The 19875-nt window shown below is 39.5% G+C and overlaps 3 protein-coding genes across 3 annotated transcripts; 1 reads left to right on the forward strand and 2 right to left on the reverse strand.

Annotated features, from left to right (window-relative positions):
- Nucleotides 1-5274: 5274 nt before the first annotated feature.
- Nucleotides 5275-6656, forward strand: LOC108621325 (uncharacterized). Its single transcript, XM_089461827.1, has 2 exons — nucleotides 5275-5422; nucleotides 5503-6656. The coding sequence occupies exons 1-2, from the start codon at nucleotides 5393-5395 to the stop codon at nucleotides 6562-6564; spliced, it is 1092 nt and encodes a 363-aa protein (XP_089317953.1). The 5' UTR covers nucleotides 5275-5392; the 3' UTR covers nucleotides 6565-6656.
- Nucleotides 6657-8763: 2107 nt separating this feature from the next.
- Nucleotides 8764-9642, reverse strand: LOC108613671 (uncharacterized). Its single transcript, XM_018007269.2, has 2 exons — nucleotides 9447-9642; nucleotides 8764-9378 (listed from the first exon to the last, which is right to left on the reverse strand). The coding sequence occupies exons 1-2, from the start codon at nucleotides 9462-9464 to the stop codon at nucleotides 8857-8859; spliced, it is 540 nt and encodes a 179-aa protein (XP_017862758.1). The 5' UTR covers nucleotides 9465-9642; the 3' UTR covers nucleotides 8764-8856.
- Nucleotides 9643-17944: 8302 nt separating this feature from the next.
- On the reverse strand, nucleotides 17945-19159 carry LOC149270284 (uncharacterized). Its single transcript, XM_089461673.1, has 3 exons — nucleotides 18966-19159; nucleotides 18304-18900; nucleotides 17945-18198 (listed from the first exon to the last, which is right to left on the reverse strand). The coding sequence occupies exons 1-3, from the start codon at nucleotides 19073-19075 to the stop codon at nucleotides 18054-18056; spliced, it is 852 nt and encodes a 283-aa protein (XP_089317799.1). The 5' UTR covers nucleotides 19076-19159; the 3' UTR covers nucleotides 17945-18053.
- Between the last annotated feature and the right edge of the window lie 716 nt (nucleotides 19160-19875).

Below are 19875 nucleotides of genomic sequence, written 5' to 3' on the forward strand. Positions count from 1 at the left end.
AATTTTCTTTTATGTTTTTATTTATTTTATATTTTATATAATCAAAACCAAATATATTTTTAATATACTCGAATCATTAAAATTTATATATTTTATATTATTTTATTATTATTTTTTTTTAAATTTTATTTAATTTTATTATTTATTTATTTATTAATTTTTATTTATTTTTGTTTATTGCTTTTTTCATGACTTTTAATTTTGTATTTCATTTAATTTCAATGAAACTCTAAGACCACATTAAGAGATGAATTGACAATGATATCAAAGAAGTGAGTGTGAACAATATCATTAAATGTTTCAAAGCTCAAAAGCAAATAACAGTAATACCCATAAGAAATCTGCTTAGCTGGCGCACCCTGTTTATTTGCTTTAGACTGCAGACTGCGCTGCTCGTAGGCATTGTTTAGCGCATATGACCGAAAATAAAAAAATACAAGAAATTAATCAAAGGAAAATTATAAAACAAAGACAATGAGGACGACTCCGAGGACAAGTCAAGAGCCGGCAACGGCAACGGTAACGGCGACTGCGACGGGCATTGCATACTAAGAGGCGCTGCAGCAGACAGACGGGCGCACATATGCAAATGTATGCAATGTGTGTGTGTGTGTGTGCGTGTGTTTGTGTATTACTACACAGTACAGAGTGCAGACGCAGTTGAGACAGAGCAGGGACACATCTACACACACGCGAATCTGGAATGCGTTGACAAAGCTGTTTGCGCTGCAACTGGAGCGCAAGCATATCAAATGCGATGCATATGTGTGTGTGTGTGCATGTGAGTGCATGTGTGCATGCGTATTTGTGCTTTTATCAGACTTGTTTTGATAGTTGACTCGATTCTAAGCCTATTAAGGCGCCCGAGTCGCTCAACAATTGAGCGGCTTAGCACCGAGCGGGTTTCCAAGCAGCGCCGGCACATGATAGCCAGCAACAAAGTTAAGCTCTGGCCAGGCATTAGCTTCTCTATGCCCATCTCTCACTCTCTCTCTCTCTCTCCATCTGCCTTTCTTTCAGCCTGCAGCCCGCGTGCCCTGCCCCGCCCTGCCCTGCAGCTGCAGCTGCTGCTGTTAATAATTAAGGCTGCAGCGCGCTCGTTAGGCACATCCATCCAATGGAACTCTCCCACACTCCTTCTCGTTATCTATGTGTCTATCGTCCTCTCTCTCTCTCTCTCCTACTCGCTCCATCTATTTGGCTCTTTTTGTCTCAGCTCTCTCTCTGCCCGTCGCGCCGGCAATTTTCTCAAGAAGCCGCACTTAAATGGCTTCCTGTGCGGGTGCAAACAAAGGCTGACTGCCAGCCAGTCACACACATGTGTCGACCCAAGTATCTCTGAATGTGTGGTAGTATGTGTGTGTCTCCGACAGCAACAAAAAAATATGGCAGCAGCAACAAAAATCTCTGACTGACTCTGGCTGCAAGTCGAGTGGCGTCGCCTGGTGGTTGATTTTGTTGTTGTTGTTGTTGTTTTTGTTATTTTCTCTGCCGCTGCAAATGGAAATACAGCAACAAAAAAAGAGTTGCAATTTAGTCCTGTTATTATTATTGCTGTTGTTGTTGCCGGTGCTGCTGCTGCTGCTGCACGGCGCAACACATGCGCCATTATGCAATTGATTTTCTTGCTTTTTTTGCAGCGCTCAAGCTACGTTTTTTGCATTGTTGTAGGCGAAGCTGCTTAAAGCACTTTTTCAGTTTTTCTCCTTCATTTTTTTGCGGGATTATGGGGTTCAGCTGGGTGGCATTGGGGGTCATTCAACCCAGGTGGCAGGTGACTAACCAATTTGCACGGCAGGCCAGTGGGCGCCGTGGGCTCAGGTGTGTCTAATTAGGCGCCGCAACTAAAGCAAAGCTACTGAAAGCCCAGCAAAGCCAGCGAGGTGTCTAAAGTGACGCTTCATGTGGAAAATGGCTAAAGCAAACTGCACGTCCCTTCGTCTGCCTACGCGAAAAGATGCAACACACCCACACACGCACACACAGATGCACACATGCAACTGCAAACTGCAACTGCATTTCTATGGCGACCCCATCACGTGCGCTATCTCATTCGGCGTTGCATGCAACGCGACGCGACGTAACACGACTTTTAACCCTGAATGCACGTTATGAATGCAACGTTGGCGTGGCACAGACAACGCACAGACTAACCCACACCCCGGCAGTTGCGGCACGCCTACAGTCACGCCTGTGGGCTCACACTGAGCTCAGTCAAGCTGGCTGCAGTCAAGGCGCATTGCGTATACGCAGCATTGGCCACTTGCATTATTAAGCGCTACTCCAACGCTCTGATAAGCTGTCGCGAGTGCGAATCTCTGCGTGTGTCTGTGTGTGTACGTGTGTGTGTGTCTGTGTGCGTGTGTAAGTCTCTTTCATTTGCCTTGCATTTTCATTGTGAATGTCAAGTGCCGGCAGTTGCCTTGCGCTTTGTTTTCAGCCCGAGCAACGCAGCACGTGCGTAGCTCCACCCGCAGCGTCTCATCGGCATCGACTTCTGCCTCCGTAAGTGGCATTCAAATGCCGTGTCTTTGATTTGACATTAACATATTGAGCAACGTCTGGCCTCTTTGTCAGCCAGTCAATTGACTGCGTTCGAAAGTTTTCATGAGCCTCAGACCACTGACTGAGATCTCTTGAGCAGAAGTACCAGAGAGTCTGACCACTACCGGTTATGAAGTCGTACTCAAATCCATTGTGAATTAAATAATATATATAGACACAATTTCACTTATCTCTTTCTCAATAATTGTCATGCATAATAATCATATAGCTTTTCTACAACTTAGATCTTAGTATATAAACATTTTATTTGTATGCTGAAAGAAGCTTGGAACTTTGACTTTTTATTGAACCCGTTTGAGAACATCATTTGCGTTAGTTAAAACCTTCAACAGAGCCAAGCCTCTTCGATTTTTTAATCTACAATCCCAAAAATATCTATGCGTTGACGATCTTGACCACACCAAGGCAAGCAAAATAAACATAATATCTTTTCGTGACGTTGGTTAGTTAACCTCTTGGCACTTTTACATTGATATTCATTCCTTATGCCTCGGCTAGGTGTGTTAAATAATTAGTAAAGCCATTCAAAGGCCGTTGGAAACCAGTTCTGTTCTAACATCGAACCGACAAATATGAATCTGAATCTTTATACATTCCCATAAGGAAATAAAAAAATTGAGGGAAAAACACATTCAAGACTCAAAAATTAAATTGATTAATTGATTGATTGTCAATATCCTTAATAAATAAATAAATAAATTGTCTAACAACAATAAGCAAATATTTTTTTTCTGCAAAAAAAAAAAAAAAACAGAAAACAAAAAAAAAAACCAGCAAGCTATTAAATTTATTAAATTCCAGAAATGATTTATTTCAATAATATATTATTTATACATAATTTTTTTAAATTAATTTTAAACAATTTTTTTTAATTATATTTTATTTGGAAAAATATATAAATAAACATTTGCTGTAAATTTAAATTTATTTATTCAAAATGCGAATTTTCAATAGATTTTTTGTAGCCTTGATATTTTGTTAATATATTACATTTCCAAAATATTTCAGCTTCCCAGGTAGGATTGAATATCGTTTTACAAATTTGTCAACAAATGAACTGAGGCGGTCGCAGTTTAATCATAAATATATTGTTCAATTATAGCCTTACTGCCAACTTTGACAACTAACCTCTAATAGTTAACATTAACTCAATTAGCGCGCAAGTTATTTTATCAAACTTAAGCTCTTAAAATAAAATATAAGCACTCATTATGTTGGCTAAGATCATTTTTGTAGATTCACAATGAAATGATCAAAATGATTCGTCATTAAGAGAGTTAAGATATATATGCTAATAATTAACACATCTGCAGATCGCATCACTTCCTTCATATATATTTCTTATTTTTGTCTTATATATGAAATTCGACTTTGATCAAAAGAGAAGAGAAAACAAAACTAATTTGTCATCTTCAAACACGCTTTTTGGCAGTAGCGGCTTTAAACGTGGCCCATAAATATGCCCGAAACAGAGAATTGAATCAAGTTCAGCATTTTAAAGTAATAAATTTAAGCTTAACTCGACTCTTGGCTATATGTAATACATACATACATATATATGAATCGGGTCTGCGCACTGGATTGAAATCGAATTAAACTTTATTGTCTACCAATTTACACAGTTTCAACGGATGAAGCCAAAACAGAAACAAGAAATCCCATATGAAATTGATGCAAATTTATTTATAAATCCATAACAACAACAACGTTAATAAATATTGCTATGAAAACCAAATTATTGAACCCGACGGAACCGCACTTTTACTTTTGACGAGATCAACATGATCTTCATAAACACACAGAGTCAATACGCAGAGATCTACGATAATGTGGCATGGCTGAGTTGGTAAATTAAAAGTGGTTAAGTGCGGAAAGACAATGAAAAATAACATAAATCACAAAACTAGAAAAAAAGTGAGGGAGGTGCAGGCAAACGAACAATTAATACTCTTTATGCAAGAGATTTGAGTTAAGGTTGGAATATTGTAAAATGAGTGGGATGAGTAGGAGATATTAAAATAATGTTGAGAGAAGAGAAAATAATAATAACAATTCAACAACACAAAGAGAGAGAGAGAGAGAGAAATAAAATCACTGATAATACTATATAAAATAATGTATCTTGGTAATGACAAATTTGATTCAGATATCTTCATTCCATCACTTCATAATCCAATCCTAAGTTACTGTGAACTCAATGTTATTTGCGAAATATATACATAGATCAATCAACAAAAAAAAAGCAAGCAAACAGCTGAACTAATTTATCTACCTGACTGTTGTCAGCATTCAGATTCTCATCTATCACTAGAGTACATAAATCATGAGTTCAACTTAGTACCCTCTAAAAAGCGCATCCAAATGAGCGGAAAAGATTTTCACGGCCCCCGCGGAATGATTTCTGTGCATGTGCCAACGTAAAAGTTGGCTCCCTAACGATGACAAAAGCGAGACCCAAGTGATAGCCAAATTATTCCACAAGCAAGCGAACGCTGAAGTGGCGAGCGACGATAACATATACAGGCAGAAATATCTCCACAATCATATATGTATAGGGGAAGACAAAGAAAGAGATAGCCAGCGAGGGAGAAGGAAAGTTATGAAATTTAAATGTTACAGCGAATCCAGAGGCAAGCGATGCCACAATTACAACTCAATAATAGGCAAAACGAGTTTTGCTGCCGCTGACGCAGCTCTCGTTTGGCTCTTCTGTCGAAGAAGTCTAACACTGTGATCTGCGCGGCAACTGTCTCAATCATTTGCCAGACGGCGACGCGTGCACAACACGAAACACGGGCAGTTCCACAATTTCCGAGCTGACACTTCGATGGCCAACCTGATGCTGCTCGTCGTGACGGTAAGCGGCGACGTGCGGCCTAATGAGCCAACCAAGCCTCATTAATATTAATGTGTAAATGTTTTGAAAAATTGTATTAGCTGGCGCTACTGAGCTGCGCCGAGTCACAGATCACCTACAACTATCCGCACCCGAAGATACCCTTCCGCCCGCCTGCAGCAATTCCAAACGCGGCGACCAAGTATGTGGTGCAAGCCCTTGGACGCACCTACGAGCTGCAATCGCAGAAGTCGCCAGCGGTCTACACGGCACATCAAACGTACACGGTGCCCAATCGTCAGCTGCAGCAACAGCAGCAACTGCAACAGCAACAGCAGCGACAGTTGCAACAGCAACAGCAGCGACAGTTGCAACAGCAGCAGCAGCTGCAACAGCAGCGTCAACTGCAGTACCACCAACAGCAACGCCAGCAACAGCAGCAGCAGCAGCACCAGCAGCTTAGCAATCCTTTGTTGGTTAACCGCCAGCCCCAGTTCTTGGCTCTCTCACCACCGCGGCCTGCCACAGTCCAGGAAATCAACTACAATTACCTCCCGCCTCAGCCACAGCCGCAATCGCAGCCGCAGCAACCGTTAGTTGCCAGCTACTACAGACAGCCGCAGCCGGTGGCAGTGACCAGAGCTCAGGTGCAGCCAGCGGTCACTTATGTGCCACCGCCGCCACCAGCGCAGCCGGAGCAGTCCGACAGCAATCCACTGCCCTATGCCGTTGTCACACTGCCCAATGGCCAGCAAGTGCAGGACGGCGGTCATGGCAATGGCCCAGTGCTGCCCGTGGTCGAGCAGCAGGCGGCACCAAAACGCGTTGGCGACTATAGCGGCCAGTCGCAGAGCGCCATGCTGGATGCCTACGACTACAAGCAGTCGGTGGCAGGTGAGTCGCGCGGCTATAAGCGCCTCGTGACCAACTGCGAGCCCAACGGACAGTGCCAGCAGCTGCAGCTGGAGCCGGGTCAGATCGATGCCAACCACTTTGAAGTGCTGAAGAAGGCTCGAGCCAAAACGGTGAGCCTTAAGAATAACTCCCAGGACAACCAGCTGTCGCAGGCTGCAGAGGCGAACGCCAATGGCCAGCGGACACCGCACGACAGACGCGCATATCAGCACTTGCATGAGCAGCTGGATGTGTATCCCTATAACTAAATACATCTAAAGTACATTTAAGAGGAATATTCTAAATATTTTGTTGACATTTTGTTAATCCGTTCTATTATATTGCCTTTAAAATCCTCTTATCCTCAATATTTTATTTGGCCTTATTTTCTTACGGTAAGCTATTGACTTCAATTAAATTTGCACTTAAATTACACTCAAAGGACACCCGTGTATAGGAGTAAAGAAGAGTAAAGAAACATATATGTATTTGTGACAAACAAATATTATTTTTCTCAGTTTTTATAATATATAATAATGTTTATTGCAGCCATACTCCAGTAACCCCTTTGTGAGCTTATTGGCTACTTATTCTAACTTTTAAGCCACATATAAGCAAGGTAAGTAAGTAAGAATATAATATCATTATTGTGCAAAACCTATTCCCAATTTACCCATATGGAATAGCGCTATGTGAATCTGTGGCGCGTTATCGAGCTGACTAACTTATGGGGAGCTACATGAAGGTCTAGGGACTCTCACAGTAGTTGAGCTCATTGGGCTTCAAAGCTTTAGAAACGTGGGTAGACACAGCTGCAGATAGCAACAAAGACTGAGAGCACATCTAAATCAGCTCTCATCTCAACAGAGTGCAACTGAAAATTTGCAAACTCAGTAGCTGCTCAAACTCACAGCGAAAAAATTCAATTATTACAATCAAATTTATTTTTTTTTACTAGAGTGCCTCTTAGGGATTAATAAAAGTTAAGAGTTAAAAAAAGCAAAACAAAAAAAAAATAATAATAATAAAAAACAAAATAAATAATAAATAAATAAATACAAACTAAAATTTAAGCACATATATGATCTATGTATACTGGCCTTCTGGCGACCCAAAGTATTAAGGTAAGGACGACTACAACAGACGGACTGACAGTTAGGGGTGCATTTCCCAAAACCAATATACCCTTTACGCTTCATGAATGTGTATTTAAAATTAAAACAAAAAAAAAAGCTTAAGACCCGCTGGAGACTTTCTACTGTCAATTCAAATGATTTTCTCATCAAGCCTAAAAATGTGCAATATTTTTCAATTAAGTCATAGCAAAACTTTTTTTTTTTTTTTTCTTATTGGTTCTGTATATGCTGATTGTCAAGCCTCAGACAAACTTGTTAAAACTAAAATCTGAAAGCGCGTTTCATAGTTACTGTGCTGGTCAATAAAGCATAAAGAGTAATTGAAATGCCAGCAAATTTAAAGAAATGAAGCTTTATACACATATGTATCAATCTAGTAGCGATTCGTTTTGGCTTTCATAACTATGAGCGTTTTATACACTTACAAAGAACAGTTTCAATTACTAAAATTCCAACTAGAAACTCACATTAGATTTCCTGCTGGAGTCGACTCGGCCACTCAATCGTGCTTAGCATCAAGCAACAACCATAAAAGGCAATTTGAAATAGATTTTGGCCACAAAGAATTCTTCATTTCGCCTTAATTGGGAAATATTTGATATTAAATTACTGTAAAACCCAAACAAATCGAAACCTGCTCCAAAGACAGCCCGAGCTCTTCTTGTTGAGTCATTTGTTTAGCATTCGAGTGGGACATACCAAGAAATAGCATCATTTCTAGTTTGTTTGTTTTTGTTTTTTTTTTCGTACTTGTTGTTATTTTATTTTATCTCTTAGTTAGTTACCAAATGGAAACACGTTTCTGGCCCCGACGTCATAGTGTGCGTGTGTTTGTGTGTGCTTGAAAGACTACAGCAAACAGCCAACAGCCAACAGCTGCTAGACGATTCATCAAGTCCAAGTCCAGCGGAAGTGTCACTAGCTGTGCAGCGTCGAGGCGCCACAAGAGGTGCATAAGTAAACAAGGTGTCAACAGGCACGTTTATGATGAAGCTTCTGTCCGGTCGCCACTCTCCAAGGGCCGGATGCCCAGGCACTCCAGCTAGCAGAGTGAATGCTGTACAAGAGATCGCAACGACTTGGCTGAAAACTGCAAAAGAAAAGAGTAGAAAAATCTTCCCCATAATTAAATTCAAACGTCGCGCCAAATGCTAATGACTTGCGCAATTAAACAAATTAGGCAACTAATAATTATTTGCGACAGACAAATTTGACAACAACAAAATAAAAATAAGATGAGAGGGAAGGCATTAGCCAAAGTTAATGCGACAGCCGCAAAAGCTTTCCAAAAATATAAAACCGCATTCCAGTGCCATTTTTCGAAATGCAATATACAAATAAATAAATAATTTATTCAGTGCTTAAACAGAAATAAACAATAAACAATAAACAAATACGGGAATAGCTAGAAAGTTGGACAGACATTTAGTAGTCGTTATAGTACTTCTTGCTATCGCCCGGATTGACGCTATAGAGATCGTAATCGAACTGATCCCACTCGGCATAGCCCTCGCCCTTCGGCTTTGTGTTGCCCTTCTTCAGCTTCTGCAGGGCCTTCTTCTCCCGGGTGATGTCGACGGGATGCAGCTTCTGGCGTATGCGCTGCTCCTCGGCAGTGATGGGCCTTGGCGGACGCACGGGCGTGCTGCTGGCCAGGAACTGTGACTCATCCATGCCCAGGTCGGCGCCCGGACTCATCTCGGCGTCGTAGAATGCGGCAAAGTTCTGCAGCTGCATCGACTCTGCTGGATGGTGATCGTAGTAATCGGGCATTATCAAATTGTAATTGCCCGTCAGGGCCATAGGCGGCTGGGGCCTGGCTGCGTAGGCCAGGATGGTTTCGCTGCCGGCGGTGCTGAGGTCAAAGTTCTTCCTGTTTGAGGTTTTACTGTAGCGTGGCCGGGCTTGACTTGTGGCCAGCATCAGAATCAGACAGCAGCCAAGCAACTGAGGTTGCACAAAATATATTTATATTAATATAGATCGTATATAGTTGAGGTACTGCGAGTGCTTACCATATTCCGAAAACACATTTCTGTTAAATTTGCGAGCTGATAAAATTACTGTGAATGAAATCCACTTTCCAATAATGTTTTTTTTTTATGAATATATAATATTTATAAACAAACTGAAATTTCTTTTTGATTCAATTCAAGTCGATTCGATGCGCGCTACGTCTTAATCGAGCTCTTAAACACGTCTAATGTTCTGAAGCTGGGTGTTTTTATATTTAAGCAGCGCATCAGGTTCAAGTGGAGAGAAAAAACATTTCACTGCTGCTTCTTTTGTTTCTGTTTCTTTCTACACTGTACAGAAAGTGCAAAGGGGTATATTGGTTGAGTGCACGATAAGGTAATATACCTTGAATACATATAAGTTTATATGAAATATATCATAATGTAAAGTAGGTTTACAATGCGGATATTTTCTATAGATAAATGAAATACAGCTCAAATGATAAGGAACTACATTTAACTATATACATATATAGGAATATAAAAAAAAAATAATCATATATATCTACAAACTTATTATATATGTATATTTGGATGGGAATACATCTTGAAATATAGATTAGAAGTTGCCTAGAGTTCCTTTAGTAAAACAGCGAAATTAGAGTACAATTTATAAAATATATTTATATTATAATTCATGAATCTAAAAAAATGTATATAATATATCATCTATTTTCTGCAGTCCCTACTTTAATCTACATACAGTGTATTCAGCAGTCGTTAGCATGCCATTCGAATGTTCTTAATCATTGTGTTGTTTGTTTTGGGTAAATCCGGTTCGCAAGCTCCGATTTCAAACTGTGCGACGACCACTTCAGCTGCTGCTGCTGCCGGTTGCTGCTGCTGCTGCTGCTGCTGCTGCCGGTTGCTGCTGCTGCTGCTGCTGCCTTTGACTGACAATTGGTGTGACTGACACACGCAGCAGACGTCAGGGCAGGTCAGGCAGCAGCTGAATGGATGAACGGATGATTCCAGCGACAAGTCGCGTCATGCATCATGTTGCATGTCAAGCTTACAAGAAAAAAACAACAACAACAACAAGAAATCGAGGTATTTGCGACTGTGCAGCTTATTGTGGCACACATTTGTGAGTGCGTCTGATTCATTTGAATTCGATTGTGTTTTACAAGCAGAACAACAACAACAAAAACACCTTTGTTCAACTGTCTTCAATGAGTTTATTGGCTAATTAATACGCACAAATTAAATGTTAATAAATATTATTATTAATTACACACGCTTTGTACCACTGAACTTTAATGCAGTTTAAGCACTTGATTCACACATACATGCATACATACATACACACACACACATACATTCACACGCATGATTGAAAATTGGCATATCGATCAAAAGGTTTTATAATGTGACATTTTAATATTGATATTTAATTACGAATTTTTTCGCTTGCTGTGCATTGCCTTCAGACTAATTGTCGCTTGCATATATACGTATATATATATATATATATATATATATATATATATATATGTAAGGTAAGGTATACAGGCGTATAGACTAAAAAATAAAAGACGTAACTCAGATTCACAAATTGTTTGCCACCATAAAATTGTGTTTGAAGATAAGAAAACTGATTTCAATTAAATGATAGGAATTGGAGTTGGGCTGGGTGATAGAGAGAACTTTCGCAAAGCTATTTATTTTAGAAATGAAAGAAGCAATTAAATTAGAATCAAGCAAAAAGCAAAAATAAAAAAAAAAAAATTGAAAAAAGAAAAAACAAAAACAAAACAAAAAACTACAAAAGAATGCAGCAAAAGCATTCAGCTTTTTATCAACTTATTCTAAAGCTTAAAAAAAAAAAAAAACAAAAACGTTTAGCCTAATAACTGTGAGAAATGCGAAAATAAACATATTATAAAGCTAGATAAATTTAGAGAGAAAAAAATTGAATTAATTCAAAACAATGATTCAAATATTTTATAAAGATAAATTGCTTCTGAGTCTTACGAAGAGCAAAGAATTTAGAAAAACTTAAATGCATTAATAAATTTATAGATTTAATGAATGAGTCTATATGACTCATTTATAATGTCTGGCCAGCCTAATCAAACATTCTCTAAAGAAATGATTAAGTGTTTGTAAACACATTCGCATGTCTTGCCTTCCGTGTAGAATGCGACAATAAATAAATGTAAATAAATAAATTACCTTCACTTGACTGTCAATCAAAGCCGCTTTCCATCAATTAATGTGCGTTGCGTGAGTCTCTCTCTCTCTCTCTCTCTCTCTCTCACTCACTCTCTCCCACTACTTGTATTTTGGAAAAACCTCAAGCGAACGGCTCCTGCTGTGATGGCTTTATTGGCACTCGGACTGCTCACGAATATCATGAATTCCGTAAATAATTCCAGCGGCAAACGCAGCAAACTCTGAGGCTTATTTTGCACTTACATTATTCACGTATTTGTTTAATTTTAGTAATTTCTTTTTAATCGCAATTGACGTTGTATGTAAATTTATTCTCTTTTTTTCTTTTTTCATTTTTTGTTTTGTTTTCTTTCGTTTGAGATCAAAGACATGTTTTTGGAAGCTGAGCAGCCGCGAGTACAAAAAAATATGTAAAAATATTTTGTTGGGAATTTACGCCCGACAGCCGAACAGAAAAATAAAAAACAACAACAATGCAGAAAAACAAACAAGTATTTGCGCTTTCAAATCTTCTTCTTTCTGTCTTTTTTTTTTCATTTAGCAATAATAAAATTTCAATTATTTGAAGAGAATTTGAACATTTGATGGCGGACCCCATAGACGTCTGGCTAGAACTATTTGCTCAGCTCAACTCGGCTCAGCTCGGCTGCGTGCAGTGCCAAAGCCTCAAAGCAACGTGCCTCAAATCTCGACCACAACATTACATCAACTTGCCAGACGCATCAACGCCCAGCTGCAAGTTGGCCTGCGGTGCGCCTCGGTCTGCACCTAAAGCTCAGCCAAAACCTCAATACAAACCTCGAGTCAGAAAAGGAGAGAAAGAGAGAGAGAGAGAGTGTGTGTGTGTGTCCGTCTACACGCACATCATTATCCATTCAATGACGGTGGCCAGAGTAAATGCAAATCGAATTAGATTTAATATGCATTTTAACCACAACAAACTGTGCATATAATGTGTGCTCCTGCTCCTCCTGCTACTGCTCCTGCTCCTAACAGCTCGGCTCTGATTAAATCACAGCAACTAAAGATAAGGAGCCAAGTGTCTTAGGCCGTAAACCTCAAAGTTTTCATTGAATTGCATTTAAATTTCTAAGCCTTTGAAATGCATTTAATAGTTTAATTTAATTTGAAATCAACTATTTAGCTTAATAACTATGACTTATTAGAATAAGCTATTAAGTTGGCTCAATATAAATTAATAATTTAAGCTCTTTGGCTTTGATGCCTGTGGCTAAGTTAAAATTAAGGGCTTTGGCTAAGGAAATAACTCCCATAGTTATATGCATATATAGAAGATATACAGAAGAATAAAAATGGGATCTTAAGATAAATGTAAAATTTAATTTAAATGTTTAATAGTCATATAATAATATTTAATAAATAGATATTAATGGTTGGGTATATATAAATACCTACAGTTCACTTTATGAAGAATTAAAACGATAGAATACAAATTAAAAATGGTATATATTAGTATATAAATATTATAATTGCGAAATAGACATGGTTTGACGATTTATCGAAATATTCATTGAACGACTCTCAAACCATATTTTGAACTTAAGGGAATTTCATATTATACGACTTTAGGGTATTCAACTTGAGGGGACCACAATGTGTGGATATTTTACGAATTAATGAGTTTACTTCAAATGGGGACAGCAGTATTTATGAATTATTGAGATTCTCAACTTAGCGGGAGACAACTTGTCGTGACTCGTTTGTAGAGCCTTATATTATATAAATGCAATTCAGCTTTCATTAAACACTTCAGTTCAAAGTGGAATTTTAAATACATATCCATATGCTACAGAGCTCAGAGCAGCGCATCAGAAAATTAACCACAAAAAAAAATGCTGATTGCAGCGAATTTATCCGAGCTCAAGGAAAACTGCCCCGGAATTAATGAAGTAAATGCTCGACCTCAGAACGAATGCGATTTATGAAGCATCAATTGGCTGGCTGGGGCACTTTTCTGCTGCTCTTGCATCAGCTTGCTGACCCAATTAACAGCATCTTTCATTGACAATTTAAAGCTCTTGCCATTACAAAGAACACTTGCAGCACCAACACACACACACGCACACGCACACGCACACTCACACATACATATACAGTGAAAGGCAATGCATAATATGGGTCATTAGCTCTGAGTGTGTTGCACGTGCAGCACTTGCCACGCCCACTTAATTGCCATTAATTACATTTATTTCATCGATGACTTACTCGAGCTGCCAGCCGCCAAGAGGTGAGGCAACAACAACAACAACAACAACAACAACAACAACAAGAACAACAAGAAATGCTCGCTTCATTGAAGCATAATTAACTGCAAGTTTTCACAGCGACTTGCAACATTCGGTTGCACGTTGCAAGTGCAGCTGACAGCCGGAACAGCAGCAGCAGCAGTTGAAAAACAAAACCAGTCGTAATATAAACCAAATTCGATAATAATATAGACCGGACAGCTAATCGGATAATGATTAAGCACATGCATAATGTCTTAGTGTGTGTGTGTGTGTGTGCGTGTGTATTTGTGAGACCGCCCGTTGACAGCGTGAAATCAGCACGTGTATTGAGTCAAAGGCGAACGCGTACATGCCTCATTAATCACATATCCAATTACGAGTACATTATTCCAATTCCATACTTACGCGCGCGCATAAGACAGCTGCAGGGAAGGCGGCGTGGGAGTGGCAAGTGTGAGGGTGGGGCGGCTGTGGGCTGTGGGCTGCGGGATGTAGTATACCCCTTTCTACTTTGAGGCGGGTTTGTTCATTAGAGACAGCGCGCCTTTAAGGCCATGCGATTTCACTGTTTACCCGCGCGCTAATTGTAAATGGCAATCAGGGCGGCGCCCTGATCCGCTCCAGAACAAGACAAAGCCAACTGTCGAGTCAAGTCGAGGCGAGTCGAGTAGAGTCGAAGCGAGGCGAGTCGAGTCGAGTGGCGTTGTCTAAAGTCGCTGCCTGATTGCGCCAATTGGCAAGCGCCCCGGCACGCACGACTGACTCATACAAACTTGAAACTAAACAAGTGAGCGCGCTCTCTGCGGAAGTATATGCCTAAGAGATATCCTGAGCATCTCTTCCAGTTGCTCTTTCAGCTAAAGAGCTATGCTCTCTCATGAACTAAACTGCATACGTGTAAGGTAAATAAAATATTAGTAGTACACAAAAAAAATATTTTGAATATATTTTGAAATTAATTTGAAACGGATTTAAGATTTATATTATATCAATATTAATTTATTAATTTAGATATGGATATTAAGCTTAATAGTCTCTAATATTTTGATCCAACTCACTACCACAGCTGTATTTAATTTAATTAATTAAAAAAAAAACTATATTTAAAAAAAATAAATAAATAAATAAAATAAAACTGGCTGTATATTGTGCGAAGCCTGAAATTTCATAAATATAAAGGAATTATCCAATGATTACATGATGCGTCATGCTTTAAAAATAAAGTATATATACCATTTCGATATATAAGCGGAAAGCCGATTTTACATTTGCCTACATTTAACATGTGAATAAATATATATAAAATCTCAAGTCTCTAACATTTTTGCTTTACGAGTTCAATGAGCTCACACAGAGAGATGAACGGAGAGTCGTGATCGATCCAACTTAACTGTTTTTAGTCAAGAATGTTTGCATATACTGTAGAAGCCAGTTATAACGACTTCGCTTATAGCGTCCGTACGGTTATTGAGACAATTATGATTCCCAGGCAAACGTAGGTAAGCAAACTTAAACGGTTATAATGTCTTCCGGGTATAACGACGGTATCTTGAGCATCATTATAACCAAATTCTTCTGTATATATATTTAAACACATTTTCTCAATTCATATGATCCATGCAGACATTACACCAAAGCCCATATACCCCGCTTGGCTCATTTTCACTGGGTATAACAAGAGAAGTACTCGCATCTCAGCGCAAAGGCAGCCAACCAGGCGGGTTGGGCGGGCGAGTCGTGGCAGCTGGCAACGCACAAAGATAGGCAAGGACTGTGCTGATGTTACGAAACGGTTAATTTAGACGGCAATGACAACGGCAACAACTCGAACAACAACACGAGCAACAACATGAACAGCAACAACAACAAACGATTTCAGCTCGAAAGCTGTCAGCACAAACGGAGGCAGCTTCGCCATTTGCATAGGGGCGTGTGTGGGTCCAGGATCTGCAATTGAAATTGTCAATTGGATGGGATGGGTTGTGGGGCGTGGGGCTGAAAGAGTCTGGAGTGAATGGCGCGGTGCTAGGGTTAAGAGATGCCTGGTAGCTGCCAGCCGCTTTATAGCTGGCTTTTGCAACTCTGTTGCCATATAAAAAAACATTTTTTACTGTTTGCACTTGGAGCTGGAGCTGCTGGCAAATGCTTAGAATTTAATTAGCCACGCCATCCGATTATGGTCCATTCCAGGCAGCGAGCATGAAATTACATTTACCTCTTGGCCAAATTTAACGCAATAAGATATATGCCACATAGATATATATATATATAAATATCTACACGAATATAAACTGCGTGACATGACACAGCTCTTAGTAGCTCAGCTCGAGGGCGAGACTTGGAGGTAGCAAACACTTAACTTGATTATGCAGGAGTTTCGAAATCTTAAATTAAGTATTGATTTCTTGCTTTAGTTCTAATGCTCTAATAGTGTGCGTTTATTTAGTTTATTATAGTTTTGCTCACACACTTAACTTGGATTTTGTGTGATTGATCTAGAGAGATAAATCAGATAGATACAGATCTTCTCAACAACAATGATTGAGGTATATATTTATCTATTTTTCTTTTATTTATGACTATGAAAATTCTTAATAAATAAGTAAAGTTATAGATATCGTGTTTTTTTAATAGGCATGTCCGATCTGGATGTACCCGGAACTGAGAAGGGCAGATGAGCCCTTGCAGCCCCAGCGACAGAATATGTAAAAGACGAGCGCCAAGCCTTACAAACTCGGCGATAGGATAAGAATAATTAATAGACCAATGCGGAGTGTAACATACAGCAATAGACCGAATAGATTTACGCGAGGAATATATGCATCAGTCTGGGTAGAAACCCCCCGTTCAGAAGAATAAAGATCAATAGAAACTAAACACCATCGTAGTAATCCTAATTTATCTGTTCTGTGATATTAGATCATTTATATATAAATTTTCATTTCGAAAAGTAAAATCCGGCCTTTATAGCTAGAGATATGTATCTTTACCTATATGAGCAATAATAAATATTTAAAACTAATAATAATTAAAGAATATTCAAAAATTTGGTTGATACCAAAATAAACTGGTGAACTATTGCATGACGTACGATCATTAGATCAAGTTGCAAACGAGTTCCCATCAAATATCTGATGAGTCTAACGAAATGTTTATGTTCTAAATATGTTACATATATTTGAATAGCTTTTTGTATGACGCAAAGACTGGTTTATATAGCACACGAGGAGAGAGTTTATGGCACTACGCTGTAGTGACTCATAGTCTAATGATACAATAATTCAATATATTTGAATAATTTATAGACATGAATAAACATATTCTTTGAAAAATCTAATATATCATGTTACTAACGAAGCATATTAGATAACATCCTTATATCTATACTATGCATTCTATGTCTTGCTTAGGCGGATCGTGCTGTTACCTTTCCTTCTGACTTCGTCATCGTCTACGTTTCAGTCATTGTTGCTGTTGTTGTTGTTGTTCTGCGGTGAATGGGATTGCGATTTCGCTTAGCGTTGACACAAAACAATGGCTAACACTTCAGCACTTTCATTTTTCAGTTTGAAACACACACACACACAGACGTATAGAACAACGCGCACTTTTAGCAGATTTTTTATTTATTTTCGTGTTGACAGCTCAACACACACACACACACACACGGACTAACAAACACACACATACACAGAGAGCGAGAAGCTGTGGCAAACAATTTGCAACGTCGCACTCAACATGAAGTGTTGCGGTTTTTTACTCTTTGTTGTTGTTGTGTGTGGCATGTTTTATATTTTTAAAAATTGTTTTTAGTTGCATGAGTCGCTTTTGTGTTTGGAACAAATATGGCAGCAGCAGCTGGAGTCAACTGAACGCTGCAGACGTAGGTGTGGCTGGCGTTGATGACAGATAAGACACATATTGTGAAAACTTTTCAAGCATGCACACACACACACACACACACACGCATACAGGCACACATACGGCACAGCTGCTGCTTCATGCAATTAAATAACACAGACTCTCTCCCTCTCTGTCTATCTCCCTCCCCTTCTCAGCTTTAACGAACAGCTCAAAAGTATGCAACACTTTTGGATACGTCTTTATTAATTGGGCCAGCACACAGCCACCCACACACACACACACACACACACATTCACAGAAATTTAATTAAAAATAGCATCTAACCAGTTGTCGCCCTGAGCGCCGCAGCGCTCAGCAACGGCTTCGTATTGCAGCAGCCACAGGGCGTATTCGGCGGCGCCAACGGGTCGCAGCACAGCTCACACTGCTCCTTGCCCAACGTCGTGTTTTGCGCTTGAGGTGAGCTAATTAAAAAAATGCATTTCAACAGCAAATCAATAATAATAATGAAAAGCGCAAAAACAAAACGGTAAAGTAAATGCTATTATGCTTGATAGCTGTTTGCTTACGTAGGCTGAAAACTGTTGGCCAAACTTCCAATTGGCGCCGCTGCTGCTGTTGCCACTGCTGCTGCTGCTGCTGTTGCTGTTGTTGTTGTTGTTGCTCCTGCTGCAAGCGGCGCCAATGCGATTTTTGGCGATGTTTGTAAATATGTTGTGTATGATTGTTGTTGCGACTGAATTGGCAGCTGAGTGAATGGTTGTTGTTGTTGTTGCTGCTGCTGCTGCGGCAGAGATGTCGATTGTAGCTGCTGCTGCTGCTGCTGCTGTTGCTGGCGTACATTGACGCCATTGTAGCCTTGCAATATTTGAGGTTGTTGACTTGGCAGCTCCACAAAAAAGTGTTGCTGTTGCTGCTGCTGCCCCCGCGACTCCTGCTGCTGCTCCTGCTGCTGCCCCCGCTGCTTGTGCTCTGTCTGCCAATTTGGCATAGTTTGCTTCAACAATTGCTGGAAGAACGGCGCCAGCTCTTCGCTGTCCCTGACTTCTTGCAGCGCCGTTGCCTTAATAATTTGTGTTGGCGCACGTTGAGCGGCCGCACGATTTGGCAACTGTGCGGCGCCAACTCCAGCCCCTCCTGCCACATTATAGATTGTCGGCGCTAAGCTGCAAGTAAATGGCTGCTCAATAGATTGACCTCTTTCCAGCACTTAAGCCCATAGGCGACCTACTTTCTGGCCGTCAACGTCGACGGCTGTTCAAACAGTTGCTGAGCGCCGATTGTGCTCAGGCAGCAGAGCACAGCAGAGCTCAGCAGCCATGTGCGCGAATTGAAACACATTCTGAGTACCAACAATAATCTGTACAGAACCGGCCTCTACCAAGCACCGACACACACTGACACCGGGCCCAGCGAGTCATACAGTTATGTAGAAACCTGATGGGGCAGCACTAACTAGTTGTTCGCCACAAATCGGGCTTTGTTTTGTTAGTTCTCCATAATCACATACATATTTTCGGCATTTGATTTTAGTACTTCTTTTGTTTGTTTATTTGGACATTAATTTGTATACATAATTATTGACTCTCATAAATATGCATACAATTATTATAAAGTGCGAACAAACTGATTTGCATAAATTTGCGGTGAGGTCTGTATTACAGCAACAGAAATGGCCGAAAGCCTGATTAAATTCACATAAATTAAATGACTTATTATTGTTAATAGGTAAATATTTAAATACCTTAAATCTTGAACGCTTCTGCTATTGATTATCTATTCAATTTTTGCGAGTGTTGGGCAAATAGCCGCGCTCAGCTAGTCAATAATGTCTCTAGATATCATTAAGCAGAATTTGTTTATGTAAATTATTTTCATTTATATACCCTGTAAAAATGAATAGGTGGACAAAATATGAGCATTTTACTTAAGCATTTAAGATATATGAAAATTATAATAAGCAGCCAGAAGAAGGCGTGTCCATATAAAGCATATAAATCAGCTAATATGCCATTTTATTAAGCCGTTGCCATTTTCTTTAAGCCTCAAGCCGGCTCAAATTGTGTGAAAGTGTTAATAATGCCTCGAACAATGTCATAGAACTTAAGATTAGATTAATGAAAGCCTTAGAGTCTCTATTG

This window comes from Drosophila arizonae, chromosome 2 (assembly GCF_054131065.1).
Source record: "Drosophila arizonae isolate 15081-1271.41 chromosome 2, UAZ_ARI_1.0, whole genome shotgun sequence".
Lineage (NCBI taxonomy): Eukaryota > Metazoa > Arthropoda > Insecta > Diptera > Drosophilidae > Drosophila > Drosophila arizonae.